The 24,349-nt window shown below is 44.9% G+C and overlaps 1 protein-coding gene and 1 long non-coding RNA gene across 5 annotated transcripts in view; one reads left to right on the forward strand and one right to left on the reverse strand.

Moving 5' to 3' along the window:
- The window catches only part of TRIO (trio Rho guanine nucleotide exchange factor), a 224,702-nt gene extending 211,676 nt beyond the window's left edge, over nt 1-13,026 (reverse strand). For 2 of the 3 annotated variants that reach the window (XM_032337739.1, XM_032337740.1), the window contains exons 1-2: nt 12,888-13,026; nt 2,295-2,409 (exon numbers count right to left, since the gene is read on the reverse strand). In XM_032337739.1, the coding sequence (XP_032193630.1) occupies nt 2,295-2,409; nt 12,888-13,011 (239 nt within the window). In that variant the 5' untranslated portion in view covers nt 13,012-13,026. The remainder of the gene's footprint in view (nt 1-2,294; nt 2,410-12,887) is intronic. The other variant, XM_032337741.1, reaches the window with a different exon arrangement.
- On the forward strand, nt 1,114-23,429 carry LOC116587064. 2 transcript variants are annotated; one of them, XR_004284289.1, is made up of 5 exons: nt 1,114-1,283; nt 6,164-6,301; nt 18,492-18,821; nt 22,161-22,256; nt 23,214-23,429. It is a non-coding gene; the product is annotated as an uncharacterized LOC116587064 (long non-coding RNA). The 2 variants fall into 2 exon arrangements; XR_004284288.1 differs by lacking the exon at nt 22,161-22,256.
- The last annotated feature ends 920 nt before the right edge of the window (nt 23,430-24,349 follow it).

The following is a 24,349-nucleotide window of genomic DNA, read 5'->3' on the forward strand; positions in this document are numbered from 1 at the left end:
TGCAGAAGAAAAATAAGATAACTGGGCTCTAGAGCACATGTCAAAAGGAAAAATAAAAGAAGGGAAGTAGGACAAATGGAAATTATCGTACTTTTTCCTAGGGAGCTACTGTGTATCAGGCACTGCACTGGGCATGTGCATACGGAATCTTACTCCACACTCACAATAATCCCAAGAAATACTCATTACTGTCATATTTCACAGATCAGAAAACTGATAAAAGGAACAGCTGGTCTGATTCTGCTGTCCATGCTTTCTGGATAGTGTACTTCTCCACATCTGGGAAAGTGGGGCCCTACAACTATCCAACTTGGGGGTGGCAAAAGGCCACCTTAATGCCACAGAAACTGTCAGGGGTAATGGATAGGAAAAGAAGACTCATGACCCCCAGGATGATTTATACGGCTCTGGAACTATGCCAACAAAAAATCAGACTTAAGTGCAAGCAAACCCACAAGTCAAAAAAAAATTCACACACCATCATTTTGCTGATGATTTTCTTGGCCCTGCGCCTCGGCTCTAACAAAACAATGTTCCCACCACCAGGCGCACAGTGGAGCGGAACAGCTCCTGTGTGGTCAGGGAGACCCACGGGTTCTGTTGCCGCTTCTCTCCATTTGAACCACTGTGGGATTTCCCCATTATCACTTGAGAAACTTATCATTCACGTGTTAATCCCACTTCTCTTATCATTGACCAAGGACAAGCCACGTGACATTTCTTGTCACTTGGAATTATAAATACAAAAGCAAACTTAGGTGATGAAGTGGCAGTGCTCGACAATGGAGGGGTCACCTTACACGCTTATTATTTCTAAGTGAAATGATAGGAGGCTTGGGACTCTTTTTATTACAGGGGAAACTTAGAGAGAAACAAGACTGGCGACACTGACTGGTCATCACTGACGCCGGATGACAGGTATGTGGACGTCTGCTGTGTTATTCTCACTACTTTTGTGTATGCTCATCATAATGAAGTTTTGTAGGCTCAGGCAGATCATCCCGATGATCTACACCAACCTAAATCAAATGTTTTACATTATCAATGAAATAGAAGAAGTTTTTAACAGTTACAATCCATCGAGATTTTTAGGCCGGAAAGCCAGTGGCCGCAATTATATACAGTCGTTCCACAGTTACACTGTATGACAAGTATCTCTGACTGGCAGAGATTCTGACACCGTCCCTTGTGCTTCGGTTTCTTCTTCCATCAGCAGCACAGTACCGAACACACAGAGCTCCCGAAGTGGTCGTCACCAACTAGATTGTTCTTCAGAAATGACAGTGAGTAGTACAGAACCTCTGAAGCCCTTTCTAACCCCCTGGTTTCAACGGTTCAACTGCCCGAGCAAACACCGGAGTGCGGGGAGAGAGCGAACCTTCCCGCAGATACACGCAGGGCTGCATCGCGCAGTCACGGACGATGCAAAGTGGTGGCTTTCTCGGAAACGGCGCCCGAACAGGCGTCAACAGGGCGGACAGTCAACAGCCCAAGCGGACCTGCCCCGGCCACGGCCGGGCGGGGTCACAGCGGGACACTGTGACTTCCCTGCCTGGGGCGGCCAAGGGGGCCAGCAGTGTCCCAGCCCGCGTGCCGTGGCGGGTGCAACGCAGGGCCCTCAGCCTCCGAGAAGCCATCAGCAGTGCCAGTCCCCGCAGGGAAGCCAGCGCCCCCGGCCAGACGCGCGGGTCCCCCTGCGGGCGCGCCCAGCGGCTCGGCCACATCCCAGCAGGATGCTCGGTTCCAAAGTCACCAGGAGGACGAGGCTTCGCCCCGACTCGCGTCTCCTCAGCACGCACGCGAACGACCGCCCCGTCACGAAGGGGTCTCGGACTGAATGGCGCTGCCGCCCCTGGCCCAGCAGCTGGGCAAGACCCGCGCTGCCTCACAGACCTTACGCCACAAGCGCAGAGGCCGCTTCCCAGAAACTGAAGCGGACACGGAGGCAGACACGTACCATCGGCAACAGCCGCCGCCGTTTCTGGTCCCGCGGGGCGTCGCGGCCTCAGAGTCCCCAAGGCCGGTCCGCCTGGGGGCCACCTCCTCCTCCCGGCCCCGCCGCCCCCCAACGACGCTCTCCAAGCGAGGCGCGTACCTTCTCGCCCCCACACCCCCACGTGTCGTCAGCGTGACAGAACGGTCACAAAACGGAGCGAAGGGCAGAGGAGCCGGAGCCCGGTCTGCCCTGGGCGGGCGGCGTGGACCCCAGGCCGGCGCGCGGCTGCTCCCGGCGGCGCGGTGTCCGGTCTGGGTCGGCCCCAACAGGGACAAGCCCCGCGGCGCCCGCGACTCACCTCGGGATACAGGCGAGGTAGGAGATGAGCCTGCGCAGGTCCTCCTGTCGTATTCTGTCGTGGTTGCTGCGCGCCGGGAACGTCAGGATGGGGCCTCCCCGCTTGTCTCTGCCACCTGCAAAACAGCATTCGGAGCGCGCTTAGGCGCCGGCGAGCGCACAGGACTGCGCGGGCCCCGCGGGTGCACCGCGACTCGCAGGCGCCCGCGCGCGCTTCCCCGCCGGCTGCGCGGCCAGGAAGGAGCGTGCAAGCGGCAAGCGTCGGGCTCTGGGCGGACACCGGGCTGGGACCCGGGGCCGCGTCCGTCCCCTCCCCGGACTCCGGACAACAGGCCTGAGTGCCATCCGCCATGTGGAAGCCGTGAGAGAAGGCGCCGACTGTACCTTCCCGTGGGTCCCCTCCAGCGTCACTTTTAGGGGTGGAGAACGTGTCCACGCAGGTGGGCGCCGTTCCCCTGAAACCGCGGCCGCCTCCGCCTTTCTAGGCCCTCCCGTTTGCCCTCCCACACCACCCCCTCCTTCCCGCCCCAGCATTCTAAGCTCTCTTTGCTAAAAACCACATCAGGGTTTTGTTGTTGTTGTTGTTGTTTTGTTTGTTTTTGACAGAGATCACAAGCAGGCAGAGAGAGGGGGGAAGCAGGCTCCCTGCTGGGGCTCGATCCCAGGACCCTGGGATCATGACCTGAGAGGAAGGCAGAGGTTTAACCCACTGAGCCACCCAGGCGCCCACTACATCGGGTTTTAAGTCTTGAAAACGGGAAAGGACTTCAAACTTTATGCCAACCATGACCTTCATCATCTGGGATCGAGGGCATCGTCCTCTCCTGAGAGCAGCACCTGACCCGAGTGGTCAAGCCTCACCAACCTCTCACACAGAGCCACACAGACAGAGAGACTAGCATTTAAGAATTTTAAAACAGAACTAAATTAGCTTGAGTTTAGAAAAATTACATCACATACAAAGTATAAATGTCAGGGGACTGTCTTGGCAGATGTAACCCTCATGAACACACATACAATCCTCATGAGGCCTGTGGGTATCACTGAATACTTCTGGTGAAATTTCCAGAAGTATTCTATTACTCCACCAATGTTTTCAGAAAATAAAACAGAGGAGGAAAATCTAGCCTCCCCAAGAGGATCTTTCCTTCATTTCACAGCTCTGGTCATATGTCCTCAGAGGTAGAGCAGTAAGACCATAAAATTCAAGTCACAGCATGAAACCCCTCATTATTTTCTCATCTTATTTACTTCATTAGCAGAGGTAAAACTAAAAAGCAAGCAAACACTAACAACAGAAAACCGGATTCTCTCCTTTTAGAAAAGTCAAGAAAGGATTCAGCACAAGATGTTGGTATTTTAAAAACATATTTCACCAATATGGATTTTCACAATTTCCTAGAATGATTAATAATCCCGCTGAACAATAATGAAACTCAATTTTGATTCTGAACACTAAAATGATCCACATGTACTGTTAGGTCATGCAGTCTAGAAAAGTGTTAAATTATAAATCCAGTAATTCGTGTATTAAATGGGAACAACACAAAACCACAACCACTGATAACATGCTAGGTATGGTATCAAGTCTTTTACATGTGCTCTGATTTCAACAGCACATTGACCCTGTCAAGGTTTTATCCTTCCAGCTTTATAATTAAAGATACTAAAGCTCAAAGTGCTTAAATAAAGACGGGGGCAGGGGTGGGGGGAAACTGCCTCCTAAGAAGAGCATGCAACTCTTGATCTCAGGGTCGTGAGTTTGCATGCCATGTTGGGTGCAGAGATTACTTAAAATAAATAAATGAAACTACAAAAAACAAACAAACAACAAAAAAAAAAACAAGAAGACTATTTCACATCGTTATAGTTGGGTTCTTTGCCCTGATAAAAACTTAAGAAAAATTTTCAAACTAGTGGCTTTAAATCTCTCTAAAGTAGTGAAATGTCAGGACAACTGAATGATGGTTCCTGAGCTTTTCAATGAATGAAAGGTACTATTTAAAGTAAGCAGCAGTTCTGTTATAAATGCCAGAATGTAATCTTCTGAAATAACAGACAGTACTTTTAGGGTCAAATCAATGGCCCTAGTTTTGGGGGAATAACTCTTATCCCCAAGATAAAAGAGGCAACAATTCAGTATTTTTTAAAAATCTCCGAACATCTTTGATACTTTCCAAAAAGAGACTCAGTCTCCTTGATCGAAAAATACTGTGTTTGGGGGAGCCTGAGTGGTTTAGTCAGTTAAGTGTCTGCCTTCAGCTCAGCATCTGCCTTTGGCTCAGGTCATAATCCCAGGATCCTGGGATCAAGGCCCGCATCGGTTTCGCTGCTCAGCAGGGAGTCTGCTTCTCTCTCTCTCCCTTGCCCCCGGTTGTCCTACTCTCTCAAATAAATAAAATCTTCAAAAAAATGTATTGGAACACCGTATTTTTCAAAAATTTGAGCTCTTAAAAATACAGTATGATATTTGGGTTAAAATACTCACCCCACTTTTGATAAACAGAATAGCATCTAACATTTGTCTGGACCACCATTCTGAATTTTTTAAATGCAACGTTAATATCTGATTCAGCAGGGAGACTAGATGACAATGACCCATGCTCGACCCTCCTCCCTCTGGGGTCATCATATCTTACCAAGCAAGCAAAGGAATGCTCCACGTGGGTATGAAAAATAGAATCCAAAGCCTGCCCATCAAAGACACTCACGCAGGCAATCAACAGGTGTGCACACCGCACGCAGCCATCGGCTCACACAGAAGTGAGAAGGAAACGCAAGGGTGTGCACAGGTCCTACCTGTTGTACCGCTTCACCTTTTAACTAGAGAGTCCCCCCAGCTGGTAGCGCTAATAAGGTGTCCCCTGGGAGCTGCCAGCAAGCTCATCCACCAAACAGGCTCTCACTTATGTCCTAAAGAAAAGCTTCCATAAACCCCAATTTGACTTTTAAGAGGAAGAAAAAAAAATTCACCTTGTTTTTTTCCTTTTCGCAGAACAGAGCTCCAGAAAACTCACTACAATAGTTAAAACGTCATCAAAAATCACTTATGAAGTAAAAACTGCATAGTCTTTTTTTAAATAATTTAATGATTGGCCTCCACTTGCTAACCTCCCTGCATCAGGGCTCATCTTCCGACCTGTGCTGTGTCACCATCAGTGACAGGCAGGTGCCCAATCTCCATCTGCTGACCCTCCCAGGGAGGTTTAAAAAAGAAAAACCTAAGACCTGAAGAGACACAGTATTAGTTCAAAGCATCCTGGTCTCTGAACCTTGAGGAGCCTGAAGTCAACACCACAGATGCATTCGCCAAGCTTTAACACAGTGCCAACGTCACAAACGGGAAGGCACACAAATGAATGCTGCCCAGGCTGTGAAGCTAAAGAGTGACCGCCTGAAAGTTCTCGTTCCGGAGCCAGTAACAGGAGTGAGGCTGCAGCTCATGGAAGCTTCGTCTGCCGGATACACTCGAACGGATGTGATGTCCACCTGCAGCCCCAGAGCGAGGCAAGTGGGACACACGGCAGTCGCGCGGCACAGACGGGAAACCCAGCGCCTGGGTTTCCGTCTTGAAAAGGGCAAGAAATCCGTGTCCTGCACCTACCAACGTCCAGTACATCTGAGAGCGGCACAGCCTCTGGGCTGCTCCATGCCTGTCATCAAATCTAGCAGCTCGTCAAGGGTTAGCTGCCTGTCCAAGTGCTGTTTTAGTTAAACCAAACCAAACAGAAAGTGTGGTTTTTGTTCATAATGACACTGTTTATTTTCAACTCTTACAATTCTCCCCATACCCCATTATATCCCTGCAAGGCATCTCTCCCCTTCTAGTACATCATCTGATTGACGCAGTCTTTTCCTTTGTCTGTGAAGTTCTACGGAGGCAGGCTTGTCTGCTCATTCACGGACGTCAGTACACACCTGTGAGGCCTCGGAAGAGACCGGAACAAAGAGCGTACTCGATACAGACCAGCTGAATGAATGGATTCCTCATCTGTACTCCACACAAAGGTAATTCGAAATACCTATCATTGGGATCAGGAAGTTAAAAACAGACGTGCCTGATGAACTTTGCTATAGAAACACAGAGGTAGGGACGCCCAGCAGGGGCACGGGCTGGGGGGGGGGGGCGCAGGGTGGGAGCGGTGGGTTAAGCGTCTGACTCTTGATTTAGGCTCAGGCCATGATCTCGGCTCAGGTCGTGATCTCGGAGTCCTGGGATCCAGCCCGGCATCAGGCTCTGTGCTCAGCATCAACTCGTCTGCTTGACGTTCTCTCCCCTTCGCCCTCTGCCCCTCCCACCTGTGTTCTCTCTCTCTCCTCCCCTCAAATGTTTTACACACACACACACACACACACACACTGGAGGTTCTTGTCAACATGAGAAAGAAAGCGGAGAAAGTCCTGCATTATGGTTGCAGCCATCTGCGTGACCCTTCCTCAAACCCAGTGATGCTTATTTTCGTCTTCTGAAAGGGGAAAGCCCAGGGCACTTGGGCTCTGGAGCAGCACAGTGCAGAATGACCACAGAAGCAGCTAGCTTCAGAGCTGCCCCTTTTTCTTTAAATCAATTAAAAATTCAGCTTTCATCCTTCTCTTCAAAGGCAGGCATACCTGCTTTGAGGAGTATGAGGTCGATCTCAGTGAACCAACTGTATTTGTCTTGTATGGCCCTTGTTTGAATTTCTTGATTACAATACAATCTGGAAAATGATTCTTTATGCTCCAGCCCCTGCCCAAAGAACAGTCTAACTCACTGATCATGAAAAGCAGAGCTTTATAAAGGAAGCTCTGAAAAGGCACGGTTTGTGAAGGAGAAATTATGGCTGCCACTATTAAGGCTGCTGTCAACTAAGAAAACTCTGTTACAAAGGTGAACACCAGGCCACTGCTCTAGGAGGGACCAAGGAGCAGCTCCACAGCCCAGTACCCTCCCACGCCCGCCTCCTGCAGCCCCGTCCTGAGAACTAGTATTTGGAAGGAAGACTCTAAGGGTACTCTTGATGGGGCACTTGGAGAGCCTCTGGCAATTTCTGGTCTTGGTCTGTCACCGTCACCTCAGACAGTGCCAGGGACTAACAAGAATCTCCAAGATGGATGGGCGGTGTCCCCTTCTCTTTCCAGAAAATGAAGAACTCGGCAAAACTGGAACAAGAGGAACTATGGTCAAAAGCCCCAGTACTAACAGCAAACCTCTGGGCAATCAAAACCCACACTCCCGTCAACACCCACACTTGCAAAGGTGAATGATCTTCACCTTGCCCCACCCCAAAAATTCCTTCTGAAAAAGCAATCCAAATGTCTATCAATAGGCAGCCAACTGAACCAATATGCTATATACCCACAATCCAGTTTAAACAACTGTAAAAGCAATGTGGCATCTCTGTATGTACTAATACTCTGTTCTCCAGAAAACTGTTAAAATGAAACTGTAAGCAGAGAAAATGGTCCATAAATATATGACTGTTTATCTTGGGGAGGGAGGAGAGAGCTCCTGTTTTACAAGAAAAAAAACTACAGAAAACAAAAACAAAAAAGGTTTCCTTTGATGGAGGAAAGGCATGGGGTCGATGAGGCAGGGTAAAAAAAAACTGCATTTCTTTGTACTTTTATTTTTTTTCTAGTTTTTAATCCTGGAATGATGTACACATTTTACTTAACACTGATGCAAGATTAGGTGGTTTTTTTTTAAGCTTTAAAACTATAAAAACAAAATGAAACATATGATCTGGAGTTTCAAGTTGGCAGGAACTTGACCCACACAGAGAGGAGCTATTCTATGTGATTTTAAAGAACGGTAACAGGACCATATGTTCCTAGGGGCATATACCCTTAGGACAACAGAAATATTAGATGACATCTGGTAGTCACTGCGTGGCAATAAAATCAGTATTACAATGTGAATAAGCAATTACCTTGAGGAGGGTAGGAATGCGGATTTTTAGTATAAGGAAAAAGAGATACAAATATAAAGTCAAAGAAAAATACCTGTAAATCTAAATCTGAATTAGAAACTTTAGTTATGAAGTCATGACATCCTACTTAAAAAAAGTTATCTACAAACGTATTTCCTAGATGTGTCCACTGAAGAGCGCAGAAACAGTGACCCAGCCAGGAATAGAGAGCTCCCCTAGCACCCTGCGCCTTTCTCCCACGCAAAAGAGCCAGCACACTTTGGAGAGATGGCTGTCTCCTGATGCGGAACAGGGACAGACGAGCTGGGCCGGAAACATCCTGTCTCATCAGCAAAAAGAGAACCTGTAGGGCTGCACTGCACGGATTCAGGAGCCAATCTGAAGACACTACCATTGGATCAAAGAGAGAAAATTTTAACTCCATAAGAGATATTTTAAAATTGGCAATCAATTGAAACACATCAAACATTAAAAAGAAAAAGGTTCTTTTTTTTTAATCAGTCTGAAATAATTATTGGTCATTTTTCATTAGACCAAAAACTGGTAAAGGATAAGAATCAATCATTTAACCTTCTCTTTTTCTTTTTTTAAAGATTTTATATATTTATTTGACAGAGAGAGATCACAAGTAGGCAGAGGTAGGCAGAGAGAGAGGAAGGGAAGCAGGTTCCCTGCTGAGCAGAGAGCCCGATGTGGGGCTCAATCCCAGGACCTGGAGATCATGACCTGAGCCAAAGGCAGCAGCCCAACCCACTGAGCCACCCAGGCGCCCCTTAACCTTCTTTTCTTGTATTAACTGTATTCTCAGGATAACGACAAAACTGATGATGGGACCTTTTTTTTTTTTTAAGTTAATTTTTTTTTTTTTTTAATTTGACAGACAGAGATCACAAGTAGGCAGAGAAGCAGGCAGAGAGAGAGAGGAGGAAGCAGGCTCCCCGCTGAGCAGAGAGCCCGATGTGGGGCTCAATCCAGGACCCTGCGATCATGACCTGAGCCAAAGGCAGAGGCTTTAACAACTTACTGAGCTACCCAGGCGCCCCAATGGGACATTTCTTTTTATAAAATATTTAAGTTGATGAAGAAGAAAGGAAATAATCAGAATGTCACTATTCTGCAACTGTGAGAAAATACTAGTTCTAAACCATGATTGTCAATGAATGCCTGACATTATAAAAAAGAAACAGCCAGACTTCCCCAGTAAAACTCCCAGTAGGACTATCTGCCACCACCTATTAAGGATTTTTGCCTTCTTCCTACAAAATCTAAGCTAGGTCTGATCAAGCCTCAAGACCCAGCTTCCAGTTTATAGGAAACAACAGGGGAAGGAGAATATATTAGATGGCCGCCCATGAGTGCAACGAGCGAAAGCTAAAATGTAGAGAAATCTACAGGAAAACACACAGTTTCCTCACCTAATAATTAACATAAGGGGATAAGACAAAAAGAAGGAGAAGGAGTGAGAACCTACAGATTCAGAAACAGAGTGATCAACCAACTGCCATGTATATCCTGTGAAACAAATTATGACACAAACAGGAAAATTTGAATTGGACTTTTTTTTTAAATTAAAAAATTACTACTCATTTTTTAGGTCTCTTAATGGTATTGAGGTTTTTTCCTAAAGCTTTTACAGGCATACAAATGACAAGATTATTGAAGTGAACCATGGTTCCTAGAAATTCATTATACTATATTCTCTCTCCTTTTGGATGCTGAAATGTTTTTTGATTAAAAAGTTAAGGGGGAAAAAAGCATTCTTAATTCTGATGGTAGTCTGTGAGTTCTTTTGGCGCCCAAACCCTAGCCCCTAGTGGCACAAGGCTGACATTTTATATATATACATATATATGTATATATAGTTATATACATAGATGATATCCACACTACAATATAAATAACACATCAACATATATATTAAATAAAATGTTAAATATAAACTATCAAACACTTCTTTTACTGCCCCTACTTCTGACCTGAAGCATGAAGTCAGGTTTTACCTGTAGGACTTTGCAGGAGTTAGGAAGGACTTTGCTGTCTTACCTATATGCGGTGAGGACTGCTTTCTACAGTACCTGGAGATGAGACTGAGAATCAAAAATATTCAAGTTCAAAGAATCCCCACTGGGTTTTTAAGAGCTTTTGACCGAATAAGTATCTCAAGGAATCGCTGATCTCTTGGCCTGCTTTTTCAAAGCCCTAGTTATTCCACTTAGATTTACTAAAAGCTATTCATACAGATAGCTTTTACAAACGTACCACAATAAATATCCCCTAATATTAAAAAAAAAAAAAAAAAAAATGGGCTGAGAGGAGAAAAGTAGATTAGCAGTTGCCCGAGCCAGGTGGTAGAGGAAATGGCCCTGGGCATGGGGCTCTTTTGAAGGTAATCAAAGTGTTCTGGGATTAGACCATGGTGATAGTTTCACAACCTTGTGAACACCCTAAAATCCACTGAAGCATACATGTTTAAAGGGTAGATTTTATGGTTGTGAATTATATCTCAAAAAACCAGATTTTAGAAATCAGGATCAGAGGTATAAATTTTTCAAAGATTTATTGCTTCACTGTAAACCTTTTACACACACAAAGAAATCACTATGCAAGTAACGAATTTGTTTTTAATTTAGTGGGTTTTCTTCCTTTTCCCTTCCTAAACGAAGTAACAGCAAGCCTAAAAAAAATCAACAAATTACATCGGCTAACATAACGTGCCAATTCTGATCATAAAGTAGGAAATACTATAAAAATGCAGTGGCAGCTACCAACTTCACTTAACCAACACAACTGGCAAAAGTCCCACCATCTCTAATACTGAAAAAATGGTTCCAGATTAGTCTGCTGCCGGGCACAACTTCCCTCCCCACTACAGAGATCCAACTTTAATTAACCCTGCGGAATTCAAGGCTTGAGTAAAGAGTCCTGACAAACTCTGAAAGACTGATGATTTTATTTCTTCGAATAGTTAAAAGGTAAACAGTTTTAATTCTGATAATGACTTGGACAAAAATGACATCAAATGAGGCATTCTGTATTAAATGCCCAAGAGAAAATGAGTACAAATAAAAATCATCAACCTTAACCTTCCCCTGCTCTGGACATGCCCGTCTCTGGATGCTTAACCAAAGAAGCAAGTGCTCTCACCACAGATGCAGACTTTAGACATTAAAAAAAAAACTGCGGAACATCTGGAATTGGCTCTAGGCCCTCCTACGGATGCCTCTGTCATTTATAAACAGAGTCTTTTCACTATTATAACTTTAAAATCCATCTGCAAACTACAAAATCAGGAGTTGACAAAGTGCGGCACGAGTCCGCCTCATGCAGTCTGTTACTAAGTGATTAGGAACGCGCAAAGCCTACTTTCAAAACTCCGTGTAACAGAAGCCAGGAGGGGCATTTTCTGCAGCATGTATTCCCAACTACCAAAAGCAACCTCTTCTTTCCGTGAGCTTCTATTAACAGTCCAAATGCATTCTGAATTAGACTCACTTGAGCCAAATCATCAAACAGTTTAGGAGGGACGCCAGGAAACACCACTGGCCGTCAAGGTGAGATTAGCAGCAGCACCGCGGGGAGCGCTGTCCTAAATACAGCCCCGTTCCACAGCCAAGGGGACACACCCAACATATAAAAGCAGCTGGCAGTGTTATACGTTTAAAATAAAATGTGTTCAAAAGGAGACATCAGATCAGTATATTACGCCTGCTTGAGAAAGATAAAAAATTATCGGGGAAACATATCCGGGAAGACTGTCTGAAAGTATGTGACAATCCACACATTCACTTCCTGCTATAACAGAGCAGAAAACTCTGCAGACCTTTGTTTTGTAACAAGTGAACTGGGGCCAAAAAGGTAAGACTCTTAATGGCTCTTCTGTTCATCTAGGAGGGAGCCCTCAAAAAAACAGCCCCAAAAAGCCAAAGGTGGACCCTCTAGTGCCCCAAAGCCCGAGAGACTGGCTGAGACTGTCCTCACCCCGAAGGGCCAGGCTATACAGGGAAGCGGAGGAACCAGTTGGCAGAGATCACGAGGACTTTCACAGTCCGTAACACGGATTCTAGGAACTCCAGGGTGAGGGGACAAGAAACCAAAGCAAGGAATTCGGGACACACCCACTAAGGCCATGTTCCCATCTCTTCCAGGAAGATGACGGACTTTTACTTTTTTTTTAAAAAAGATATTTATTTATCTGACAGAGAGGAGAGCACAGGCAGGAGGGGCAGGAGGAGCAGCAGGCAGAGGGAAAGGGAGAAGCAGATTCTGCCCCACCCCACCACTGAGCAAGGGCTCGATCTCAGGACCCTGAGATCATGACCTAAGCCAAAGGCAGACACTTAACAGACTGAGCCACCCAGGCGCCCAGATGAGGGACTTTTAAACTTTTGAACCATCAGTTGTTTTACTTAATTGAGGAAAAACATCAAATGTCTGTTAAGTGACAGGCACAAACATATCTTACTCCCCAGTGCCATCTGACTTATACTGTGCCTACCCACTAGGAGAAAATACTTTGGGCACTGCTTTCTCAGGAAAATGCTATAAGAATAAAGCAGTCAAAGATCTACTGAAACACAGTGTTTTTATGTGTGTGGCAGGTGAGTTAGTATGGTATTTCAGACTCTTGGCACTGTATCAGAAGCAGAAGAAACAGTAAGCAGATTAGAAAGTTCCAACTTTACCTGAAAGGTACGCAACTTTTTCCTTTAAAATTGGCAAAACATCCATAGCTTTCATTTCATCATTTTTTCGAAACCCTGAAATACATAAGGAGAAATTCGAGTTACTAGGTTGCTTGAATGACATTTAAACTTCTTACCCCATCTATCCAGTGCCAACACAGCAGCTTACTCACACCCATTAAATCAGCTTTAGAAATAGCATTTCAAAGCATCTGAATTCTATGAAGGAAAGAATTATCACAGAATTATTTTCTATTTTAATGTCAAACAGGGATTTGCACACAGACCCAAAGGTTCCGGTACCAAGCAGGCTCCAGGCCACTTGTGGCAATAAAGATCTGGTCCCCAAAAACACAAGATATGAAACCAGTCCAGAGCGTTTCAAAATCCTTCGTCTGGATCCTGTAGATGAATGCATAAAAAGCAGCGGTATCATGTTTTAAACACTGATGCCTCTAGGGGGCACTCAAAGCTCCCTCCAACTCGGCATCCTCCTCCTCCTCCCAGAGTCCAGAGTGGTTAAAAATAAACGGTGGCAGTGAGGAGAGCAGGGATTATAAATAGCCGGGGACTGACCACAGCTCCCTTTAGGCTCTATCCTTCCAGGCTTTCTGGGTCATGTCCCCCTGGAGGAATGTCACTGGCTACTGGGGTAAGATGGCCCAGTGCCACCTGCTTCGGAAGGCAGCTGAGACCCTCTTCTCACTGTGAAACTAGCTCTCCCCACAACCAATATTGCCAAAGGCAAGTGGAGAGATAGATCATGGAAGAGAAGCACGAAGTAAGCAATTGAGGCCAAGCCAACATCCAAGATAAGGAATTCTCGAAGCCTGAACGTGTCTGGCTTGGCTCACCAGGGCAAAGGCCCACATGGGAGTCTGGGGTCAAAAATGTTCATGCTCCTAATAATGCCTCGGGATGTTCCTCCCGGAGGTCTCAAACAGGAAATCTAGGTTCAGGATGCTGGCCATCCTCATCAAAACAAGAAAATATCATCACTGGCTGAGTAATCTCTAAGAAAAATAAAAGACCACTGCCCCATCACTATTTTCCTGTTTGTTTGTGCCAAAACAGTACAAGGAATGCTCCAGAACGGTAGCTTGGACTGGGAGAGCAGGGAAAGCTCTCTCTCAGTGACCTGGGGTCTTCCGTGACATGTCTGAGCAGCCCCTGGGGGACCAGGCCTGCCTGCCACAGAGGAAACCTATAAAAAAAAGTGAGCAGTCTCAAGGCTGCAGAGTGACCCAGAGCAGGGCAACGTGCTTGGGCAAAAGGGAATGGCACTGGGAGTGCTAGGTGGGGCTTTTAGCGTGAGGACAGGGCGCAGGCTAAGCCTCATGGAGCTGCCAACACAAGAACCAGACACAGCTTGGGGCAACCTCAGCAGCTGAGGAGAATCGTGGAAAGGAGCGGGGGAGCCCCAAATTCTGTATATAATCTTGGCCCAAATCTCTGGCTCTCCCCTGAGCCTCGCTTGTAGGAGGCAAGCTCCAGGCTAAAGACAGAGTGTCTGACTGAGATTCGTGCTAGGGCCCACAGCAGGAGATGGGGTTCGTAGCTCAAGTCCCCCCAGATTAGCAGCCTGCCAGAGTAAGCAAACGATGACAAAATTAGCATTTTGAGGAGGATGTAACAGAACCCACCCCCGCAATACAGCATTCAGACCAGCAAAGAATGACAAAATCAATCTCTCCTGTGTACCAAGAACCCAGTTTTCACAGTATTAGCCACGATACTGACCATCACCAGAGACGCTGCAGAAAGACAGCAGCAAACACATCCCGAGGAGGACCCCAAGGTCCAGAAGATACGGCAGCATGACCTCTCTGGTCATGTAAGGGCTCAACACAGAACCCACAGCTCTATATCATCGGGCCATTTTGCTTTCCAATATACCAAGCTTTGTGCTGGCAACACACCAAGCTTTTAAAAACAGTGGCTATTTATAAAAGGCCAAACAAGAGCCAAGAGTTCTGCAATTTCATCCTGAAGGTTCCTTCAAAGCTCTTGAATGGATGCAATCTAGTGTCAGCGGTCGCTGGTAATTCACCGGACGCATCCACAAGGACAGATTACATCTCAGTGCCCCCTGGGGCGATCTAGAGGTGTCAGCAGGGCAACGCAAGGAGGAACTGGGCAGCACGGCGGCCCTTGTGTGTGACGACAAGCTTATAAATATACCTACGGCGCAACATCCCACAAGCGGCCAGGGGTGCTGGAAACCTGGACCAAAGAGGAGGAAATCGAATGACAGAACAGTAGGAAGGACTGAGCCTTGACTGTGGATCCCAAGCTCCAGGGATTTGAAAAGAGGATCCCCCTCCTGCTGCTATCAGTTAGGAAAACATACGCTTTTCCCCATCTGCACATGGTCTCTGTCCCCACAGACATCCTGGCCAGGACACGGCTAAGCCCTCCGAGAAGGACCGCTGTTGACCGCGGTCCTGGGCCCCAGACACAGAAATCGAGCCCCACTTGAGGGTCTCCCCCGTCTCACACAACCCTCAGCACGCAGAATGTCCCAAGCCCAGTGCCGGCCCCTCATAAGAGGACTACATGACTTACGTGGTAATCCCAAAGCGTTCTTAGCAATTCCAGCTGACTCTCTGAAAAAAGCCATTTATTACCACCCTTTACAGAGTGGGTGACGGAAGCTGCCCCGGGCCGCCCCACGGGATGCACAGCTCACGGACATGAAAACAAGGTGAAGTAAACACAAGCTCGCAGCGAAAATCTCAATTTCCTCTGACCCACCAGAAAACACAGACTCACTCCCATGTTTCAGTTTCTAAAACCTAGAGTTACTTGAGGCCTATCAGTTCCTGCATTTCTCCCCTAAATTAAGTAAGACTCACAGTCTTGTTAGAGGAGCAAAGGCACATAAATCCAGAGTTAAACCAGTGTTAGAGTATGTTACATTTCTATTGTGATATACGTACATGTCCAAACATAGGGTAGAATATGAAGTCTTCACAGTTTTACTACAGTCTTTTTGTTGAATATATCACAGAAAAAGAGACGGGAATTTCATTAAAATCGTCAAAACTTTTAAAATAGAAAACTTTTAAAAGCAGAAGTATGAAACTAACCACAAAGAGACTGAGTTTGTGACTATTATGACAGTCACCAGCTATTATCTTTAATCTCATTTCCATTAAAAAAAAATACATCCCATAAGCAAAAGGTTAAGTAAAGAAGCATGTACACATACCATAAAAGTAATTAAACATATCACGTAACTTTTAATAAAAAGCAGGCAGAACTCAGCCATGAAATATCCTCAGATCAAAAAGGCAGATTCAGTTCTATGCCCCGAAGAGCGATTTATGAAAGCAGAGTGTGCAATTATTACAAAAAGAAAAAAAAATCCAAATACATGGCTTCTGTGCTATTCCAGTGAGTCTAGATTATACAGCAGATAAGACAACTCCTACTGTGTTCCATCTTGTGCATTAAAGGAACTAGCCATGGTGTCTAAACTTTTAGATCAAAAGGATACGCTCCAGGACTATCCTTATAAACACACAGCCCCTCCCCCACCCATGCGCCTGAGGAGAGAAAGGGATGGCAAATGCCACGTTGGGGCAATGACTCTGATGTCTCAGACCACATCTTTATGTCACAGACCACGAGCCAGCAGCAGTCTTACCTCTAAGTGCCACCAAGAGACTTTGAAAATGCACTAACAGGTGAAAGGTGGTGCCAGAGAAAGACTTTCCATAAAATTCCACGAAAAGAAAAGCAGCTTAAAAATGATAAGGAGAGGTCAAAGTCAGAGGACATTTAGTTCTACCCATTTCTTAAATTAGATACTTTTTAAATTACACAGAGCCTAACTAGAGTGCAGAAAGGCAGACTAGATTCTTGTTACAATTTAAAGTGTTTCCCTACCTTAGACAAAGAAGCCAACGTGAATTAAGTCAAACGGCTAGCTTCAGGAGATAGTGACCAGAGCGTAAGGATGGAGTCAGCCAAGGCTCGTTTGAAGGTGCAGAGGATGTTTCCCAGGGGAGCTCTAAAATACATGCAACGACCACTCTTTTGAGCCAAGTCTACAAGAAACCTGATTGGAATATCTACATGGTAACATCTGTCATTACTCAAACATCTTGATATTAATATCTGTCAAATGATACTGAAGAGAAAGGAGTATGGGTTAAAAATCAGATGTTACCATTGTTAAAATAAATGTGAAGTCGGAGCCTAGTAATTATCTCTGTACTTTCCAAAAAATAAAATTTGAATACTTAGAGGATTTAATATATTCATTTAAAAACATCCCAACTCAAAGGTTCACATATACTTGCCAAAACTGATTCTGTTATCACCTTTTATTTATTTATATTTAAGAATTTTCTTTGAGAGAGGGAGAGACAGCATGAGGAGGGGCTGAGGGGCACAGAGAGAGAATCTCAAGCACAGCCCATGCTGAGCACGGAGCGCAACACGGCGCTCGATTCCATGACCCTGAGATCATGACTGGGGCTGAAACCAAGAGTCGGCCACTTAAGCAACTATGCCACCCAGGCACACCCTATTATCACCTTTTAAATTGCTATTTGGTTCAGAAGCATGTCAATCTGGGGGATACTTTACACCCCTGCTTCCGAATTGCTCATATTTCTTAAAATGACAAGCATTATGTTGCCCATCAAGAGGAGAGTTTTTCTCTCTCTTCCTCTAAATTGTCCTGCTAACCAGAGGATGGGTTTCCTTTCTTCCCTGCCATATACCACATGCCTAAGACAGGACCAGGCACCAGGCAGTCAACAAACACAGGACGGCTGAATGGATGAATGAATAAATCAGTGAAGGAATGAATGAATGAACATACTTCTCCAGTTTCTTGCCCCTGAGCCCCTACTCAAACACTCCAATGTTCCTTTAGCACTTTGTATTTTAGGTTTATGAAATATAAGCTCAGTGTTTTCAAACAGCCACTCCAATAGTATGTATTATATTTATAACAAGGAAATTAACCTCTGCCCTGAGAAGAAATATTCCACAAGTTAGCATTCAGCAATGGACAATCTTTTAGCTGAATCAATGGTCTCAAACTTCGGCTATCTAACACCCCCCTGGTCAAATCAATTTCTCATTTTTTACCCTGAGACTCTGTGAGTAGGTACTGTATTGTTACTGCTAACAAATGCCTTTTGGGCTGAATCATTGCGGACCATAACGCTCATTCATTTGGTCTCTTTTCCATATCGGATTTTAAAAACAACAACAACAAACAAACAGAAAAGAAACAACCCCAAGTTCTCTTACTTAAGGAGGGGGGGCGGGGAGCACCAAGGAAATAGTTTTACAATGAGAAAAAGCTTTTATACAGCACATTCTGATAGTATTTTTTATATAAAGTTCAAAAAAATTAAGGTGAAATAAGTCAGATGAGGTAAAAATGAATCAAATTTAAGCTTTTTAAACTAAGAAGTCATTTTTCTTAAAGGATCATTTTTTTTTTTTAATCCCTTATTTCTCCCAGGACTACTGGCAGTTATTAGTAATTTGAAATTTTATGTAATCGTCAAATTAAACTAGTCAAAGGTTTGGGTTTTCTTTTCTCTCTCTCTCTCTCTCTTTTTTTTTTTTTTTTTTTAGGTAAAAACAGTCTTAGGAAAAACCACAGTTCTCTCTTGACCATTTGGGCTGAACGGGATGAACTGATGCCTTGTTCTGAACCGTCTGCCTCACCTCCTGCCCTGGGATTTGTCTTTGAAAGACAATCCACAAGACAAACTGTGCCCTTCATCCATTTTCAAAGGCCTCATTTGCCTGTCAGCTGCCCTACTTCCTTACTCGATGGGAGGATCGAAAGTGGGAGTAACTGAAAACTAAAATTCTCCACCTTCAGAAACACGGGTTGTAGCAGTAATAACGTGTTAATAAATACAGCAGCATTCTGAAACCACAACAAAAGGGAACACTCCCGTAAGCTGGAGGGTTACTATTAGTACCAAGTCTCGGTGGTAATTACCCAATTTTACTCATTAGTTTATTTAGGGGAAACGAGCGCGCGCACAAGCGCCCTGAGCACAAAGAGCAGGATGATAAATCTCTGCATCAGAGGCGCCACACCGCGCCTGCGCCTGCGCAAGTGGGGGTGACGTCACCCTTTCCAGGCAGCCCGTCCGCAGTTCCGACTCCCTCACCTTTCTCTGCAGTGCCTGCAGGATTAGTCACAGATCACAGGGAGCGCTGGTGCATGGCGTGCAGTGTTTGCGCTATCGAGGGCTTCAACTAGGCAAGCAGTCAGACTAGCGCTGTGCAGGAAGGAAGCGTTTTTAACTAGCCTGGATCCTCCATGAAAAACGTTCAGGGGGAAAGGAGGTTATAAATCAAATGACAGTAATGTCATTTTTGTTAAGGCTCAAAAAAATCAAAATATAATGTAATGTTCATATTTTTATGTAAATCTACAACCACAATCCACACATATGTAATATTTATAAAATGTATACGAAGCACATTAAATACTTATATCAAGCCTATAGGCATGCTCACAGACCACCACACGGGAATACAGATGGGGTTTCATAGTGCAGTATTATAATTTTCACTTAAACCTTCATGGTTGTAGTAATTGTCAGACTGCATAATATATTACTTCACATAAATTTAGAAGCAATAACCTATTTCTTTAAGGAAGTAAAAAGTAGTGTAAGTTTGATTGATCCAAGGAAGTTAAGGGCATTTCAACTTAAAATGGTGCTGGCTTTTTAATGTCTTGAGCACAAAACACAGAGGGCAAACCAAAATAACCAAAACACCATAACAAAATATATTTTTGAACTATTACATATATTTTAATGTAAATGAAATGAGTTTTTAATGTTTGATGATTTAATTATATATTAGTTATGCATTAGAATTTAATTAAAAACCACAGCTAACAGACCAATGGAAGGGAGTATCTTAATAGTCAAAAAAGTAGTAGTATCATAAAAGGGGATTCTACCTTCCTACAATCTCATAGACCTAAAAAGAACCATGTGCCCAGGTGTGCTGTTCACCTTCGTATCCCCAAGGACCAGCCAGGGCTAAACCCAGAGAAACCTTACGCTGTTGTTTGCCAAATGCCAAAAGAAAGAACACATATATCTGTCTGTACCTCTAGCAGTATCAAGAGATACCTCTAGGGAAAGCTCCCCCACTGTGCTCTGAGACTCTAGTCACCCATTCCAAGCCACATGTACACACACACACACACACACACACACACACACACACACACCTGCTTATGGTTCTGTGCTACCTACTCCAAATAAGGCTTGCTTTACATCAAGAAACAGCCTCTCAGGAAAGCTAGTTAGAAATGTAGTTTCTATCAAATGAACCACAAAGATATAACTGATACAGTTTGGTCACTGTTAAATGATTTGATGTAGAATAAATCATCCAAGATTGACAGCTAAAAGAAATCATGTTTAATATCACTACAATAAACATTTCATATATGTTAGCACCCTTGCCCTCTATCAAAATAGAAGAGAAAAAAATTCTTATGTCTTCATATTTTTTAATGCAGACCAAAACCATTCTTGCAAAAGGCTTTGAAAAATAAAGCTATATTGTAATTCTCCTTTTCCTTTACGTACAGATCTTTTTGATTATTATAAAGAATAAAGGTGCAATTACAGAGATGCAGTATAAATCAGTGATGTTGAAACTTTGTTCAGCATACAATGACTTGCCATTCTGGCGGGAAGGGGAGGGACTTGTACATGAACTACTAGAGCGCCGGTGTTACACTCAGTCTGTTTGAGAAAGCAACACCTGAGTGTTCAGACTTGGAGATGACTATGGTGGGTCTTGATGGCCAAGCAGAAGACACCCACCACTGGCATCAAAAGGGGTCAAGAAAATGGGGGCAACCTGCATGCCTATGACACAGCCGTCTCTGCCTGTACCCATCATGGGCCCCGCAAACCTGCTCCCCATAAACCTGCTCCCCCTCATACGGGTCCCAGCACAGTCCCTGGCCCCACCAACCACCTACCCAACAGAAAGACCAGAAACCCAGGCTTCCCCCCCGACTCCCATCCTCTCAAGCACTCCTGTGGGCTCCACACATCACGGGAGTAGCGCGGCTCCCCCACCCCACTGGCTGGCATCTATCTCTCCGTGTAGATCACCCCAGCAGTCTCCTTAAGGAGCTGCAGGACTGCCTCTGACCCATCCTGCCACTCTCCGCAACCCACACCTCATCATTTTACTCCCCTAACATTTGCCATTGGCTCCTCAGAGCCCTCAAATAAAACTGAAACTCCCTGACATGGCACAAAGTCCATGATCCGATCGCGCTGACCTGCACCCCCCTGAGCCCCCATGCACTACCCCCTCCCTCATCCGCTCCCACAGGTTCCACAGGCCTCTGCTCCCTCCCGCACTGCCTCAAGCATCCCCTCCCCTGCCCACACACAGGCCCACACATTCTTCACCTTCCTGAAGGCTCCAAGCAGACCCACTCCTTGGCCAGAGTCTTGCTGGATCTGACCCCCGACCTGGTGTGGTAATTATCTAAGCAACACCTGGGGGGGGCGCCCCCATCCCCTATCAGAAGGCAGGCTTGTGCCTCTCCTCTCCCAGGGTAGTTTGGCTGCAGCAGAGCACACAGCACCCGGGAAGGGCCTCACACCTAGCGAGGCAACCCAGCGGTTCATAACGCTCCAAGCAGTCTGACATTCTAAGGGACAGTCTACAGCACGGAGTTCCGGAGTTCCGAGCAAAGTACACAGAAAGTATCACAAAGTATACTCACAAAGTATCACAGAAAGCAACAAGGCCGCACTCAGCCTGCTGCACACTCATTTTGAGGAGGCTAACGTGACTGTATTACTGCGTCTGCTATATTCAGTGACAAGTGCATAAAATCACATTTATATATTTGGGATTTTTAAAATGTAATTAAAAAGGTATTTTCTGCCCTGGCCACCAAAAATTTTAATTAATTATAAAAAGCTTCTCTGGTGGGAAGACCGGGCTGTGATTTGTGAAAAGAGCATTCAGTGGCTTTTTGTTTTATGTCCCCAACAACCCAAAGAATGCAGGCCTTCAGGGAAGTGGTTTCAAAGTAGGAAACACAGGCCTAGAAGACCAGCCTCTTTGCAGCGGGTGGGGTCATGGTCATGTCTTCACCTGAGAACTCCAGGTTACCCCGAAGAGCCTTCACCATGAGATTCTGTAAACACAAGAACAACAGGGAACCAGCAAGCCAAGTAAATGTCACTCAGCTCCAAATCACATACCTTTCTGTCTTCTTGTCTCCAGGCCCCCAGAACCAGCAGGCCAAGTTCAGCCTGAGGCGGCCTAACCGGATACTCACACAGCAATGTCTTTGCCACAATAAAGACAAGTTAAGCCTCCGTAAGTGTCATATATCACAAATAGTAACGATCCCAGAACACCTGCATTATGTCACTGACCTCCTTCCTTGTTAAGGACCACAAGTATGAAGGGAATAGAAAACACATCAAGCAACTAGGCAAAAGCAACACTAAATTATACACACGTATACAAAATATCAAAATGTCTCCTAAAGTAGCCAGCAAAGTATTGTGTGTCCAATTCTGCTTCAAAGCTCTTGAGTTAATTCATCTATCCTTATATTAAGGTATCACCCAAAGGAAATGCCAGAAAGAAACAATTTTTAACCCAAGGACTGAAAAGTTATTTCCGGTTAGATTTAATTTCAACATAAACTCACTAGAAAGATATATCTTTAGTAACATCAAAGAATTTGGAAGAACTTTCTACCAGTCAATCCTCTGATGAAGCTCTCTGATGAAGCTCAGAATTGTGTTTTCAACCCCTTGGCATTCACAGAGGACATATTTACACACAGAGCTCTCTTTTAAGTCCCAGTGACTTTCCCCCTAACTGGTATGCTCTGATTTTAAGAAGTTTGTAATCTAAAACAAAATAAAACACACATTTAGACCAATGGAAAAAGCCTGGTGGAGATGGACAAATGTCTTGCAAATCCATGTACTGTTATTTTTAAGCAAGATGTAGAGATTGCTGTGAGGAGACGATCCCACCTTTAAGTGTTGCTTTTGTCCCTGAAATTTCCTATCAATCATGGACACTAAGTCCATGACATAAAAAGGGGTGTTTGGGACCGTTCTGAAAGGGATAGAGACCCAGACCCCTGTTCTAGGGATTAGGGAGTGAATAATACAACTAACACGTTCAAAGATGACCATGGTGATGTTTCCATCATTACGGATCTGCATGACTCTGTTTACATGCAGCTGCTGTGCCTAAGTCATTCCGTCCCCCTACTCTGCTTTGACAACTTATTTTTCATCATTTTCTGAACAGATCACAAACACGTCTAAAATACATTGTGATACATCTGATGCTTGAGAACCCAAACCAGAACAAGCTACTTTCTGACCTTCAGATGGCTACTGACCAACGACGGACGAGAGCCTCGTACAGTATGAGCACCCTAGGAGAAGCAATTCTGTCGCCAGTATGTGAGGACGACTCAAAAAAACAAAACAACAATAAGAAACCTAGCGCTTTGTAACTTGTTTTCAGGTTAAATTTGTATACAAGCTAAAGTATGAATTTTTCTTCCCAATCCTTCTATTTGTCATAACGAGATTTGCCTGCTGAGGACAGGTTACGGGAAGGGCCAGGCCCACTCTGGGCACAGACAATGTGACCTCTTTTACAATTAGACCATGGAGGGCAGCTCAGCCTTTACGACTCACCGCATTTTAAGGTTCAAGTGCCTTCTACTTCAGGGGCTGGTGTCCTGTCTTACCCTCATTTCCAAGAAAAGGGAAAAAAACCATACTAGTGAAAAGGTCGCTACCATTTACCTTCCTATTGGATTCCTATAAATTGAAGAAAATGAAGAAATGGGGCATCTGGGTTGCTCAGTGGGTTGAGCCTCTGCCTTTGGCTCAGGTCATGATCTCAGGGTCGGGCTCGATCCCAGCAGGGAGCCTGCTTCTCTCTCTCTCTCTCTCTCTCTCTGCCTACTTGTGATCGATCTCTCTCTGTCAAATAAATAAATTTAAAAAGAGAGAGAGAGAGAGAGAAAAGAGGGGGGAAAAAAAAAGAAAGAAACTACCAGAGTTGAGAAAAGCCACCTACCATTGTAAAAAAAGCAGCGAGCCAAGTGAGACTCATTGCCGCTCTCTCCTTGTCTCTCTTCCACCTCCCCTACCTTAAATCCCCTCTGCATATACATATAAAAGTAGGGTTTTTTTAAAAAAAAATTCTGGTTTAAATGTGCTTATAAAATCAAATAATTTAGATATACTGAGGAGAAAACAAATTGTGACATGAAAATGTATTTGAATGCTGACGGACTCATCCTCATTTAGTTTTACACATCTGCACCGAAGAAGCGAAAAGGGCACAAATTCCCAAGCGTCTGAGGACGTGAGCCCTCCGGGAAGGAGTGTGGGAAGCTGCCTGGAAGGCAGTCACTGTCGGGTTCT

This window comes from Mustela erminea, chromosome 3 (assembly GCF_009829155.1).
Source record: "Mustela erminea isolate mMusErm1 chromosome 3, mMusErm1.Pri, whole genome shotgun sequence".
Taxonomy (NCBI): Eukaryota; Metazoa; Chordata; class Mammalia; order Carnivora; family Mustelidae; genus Mustela; species Mustela erminea.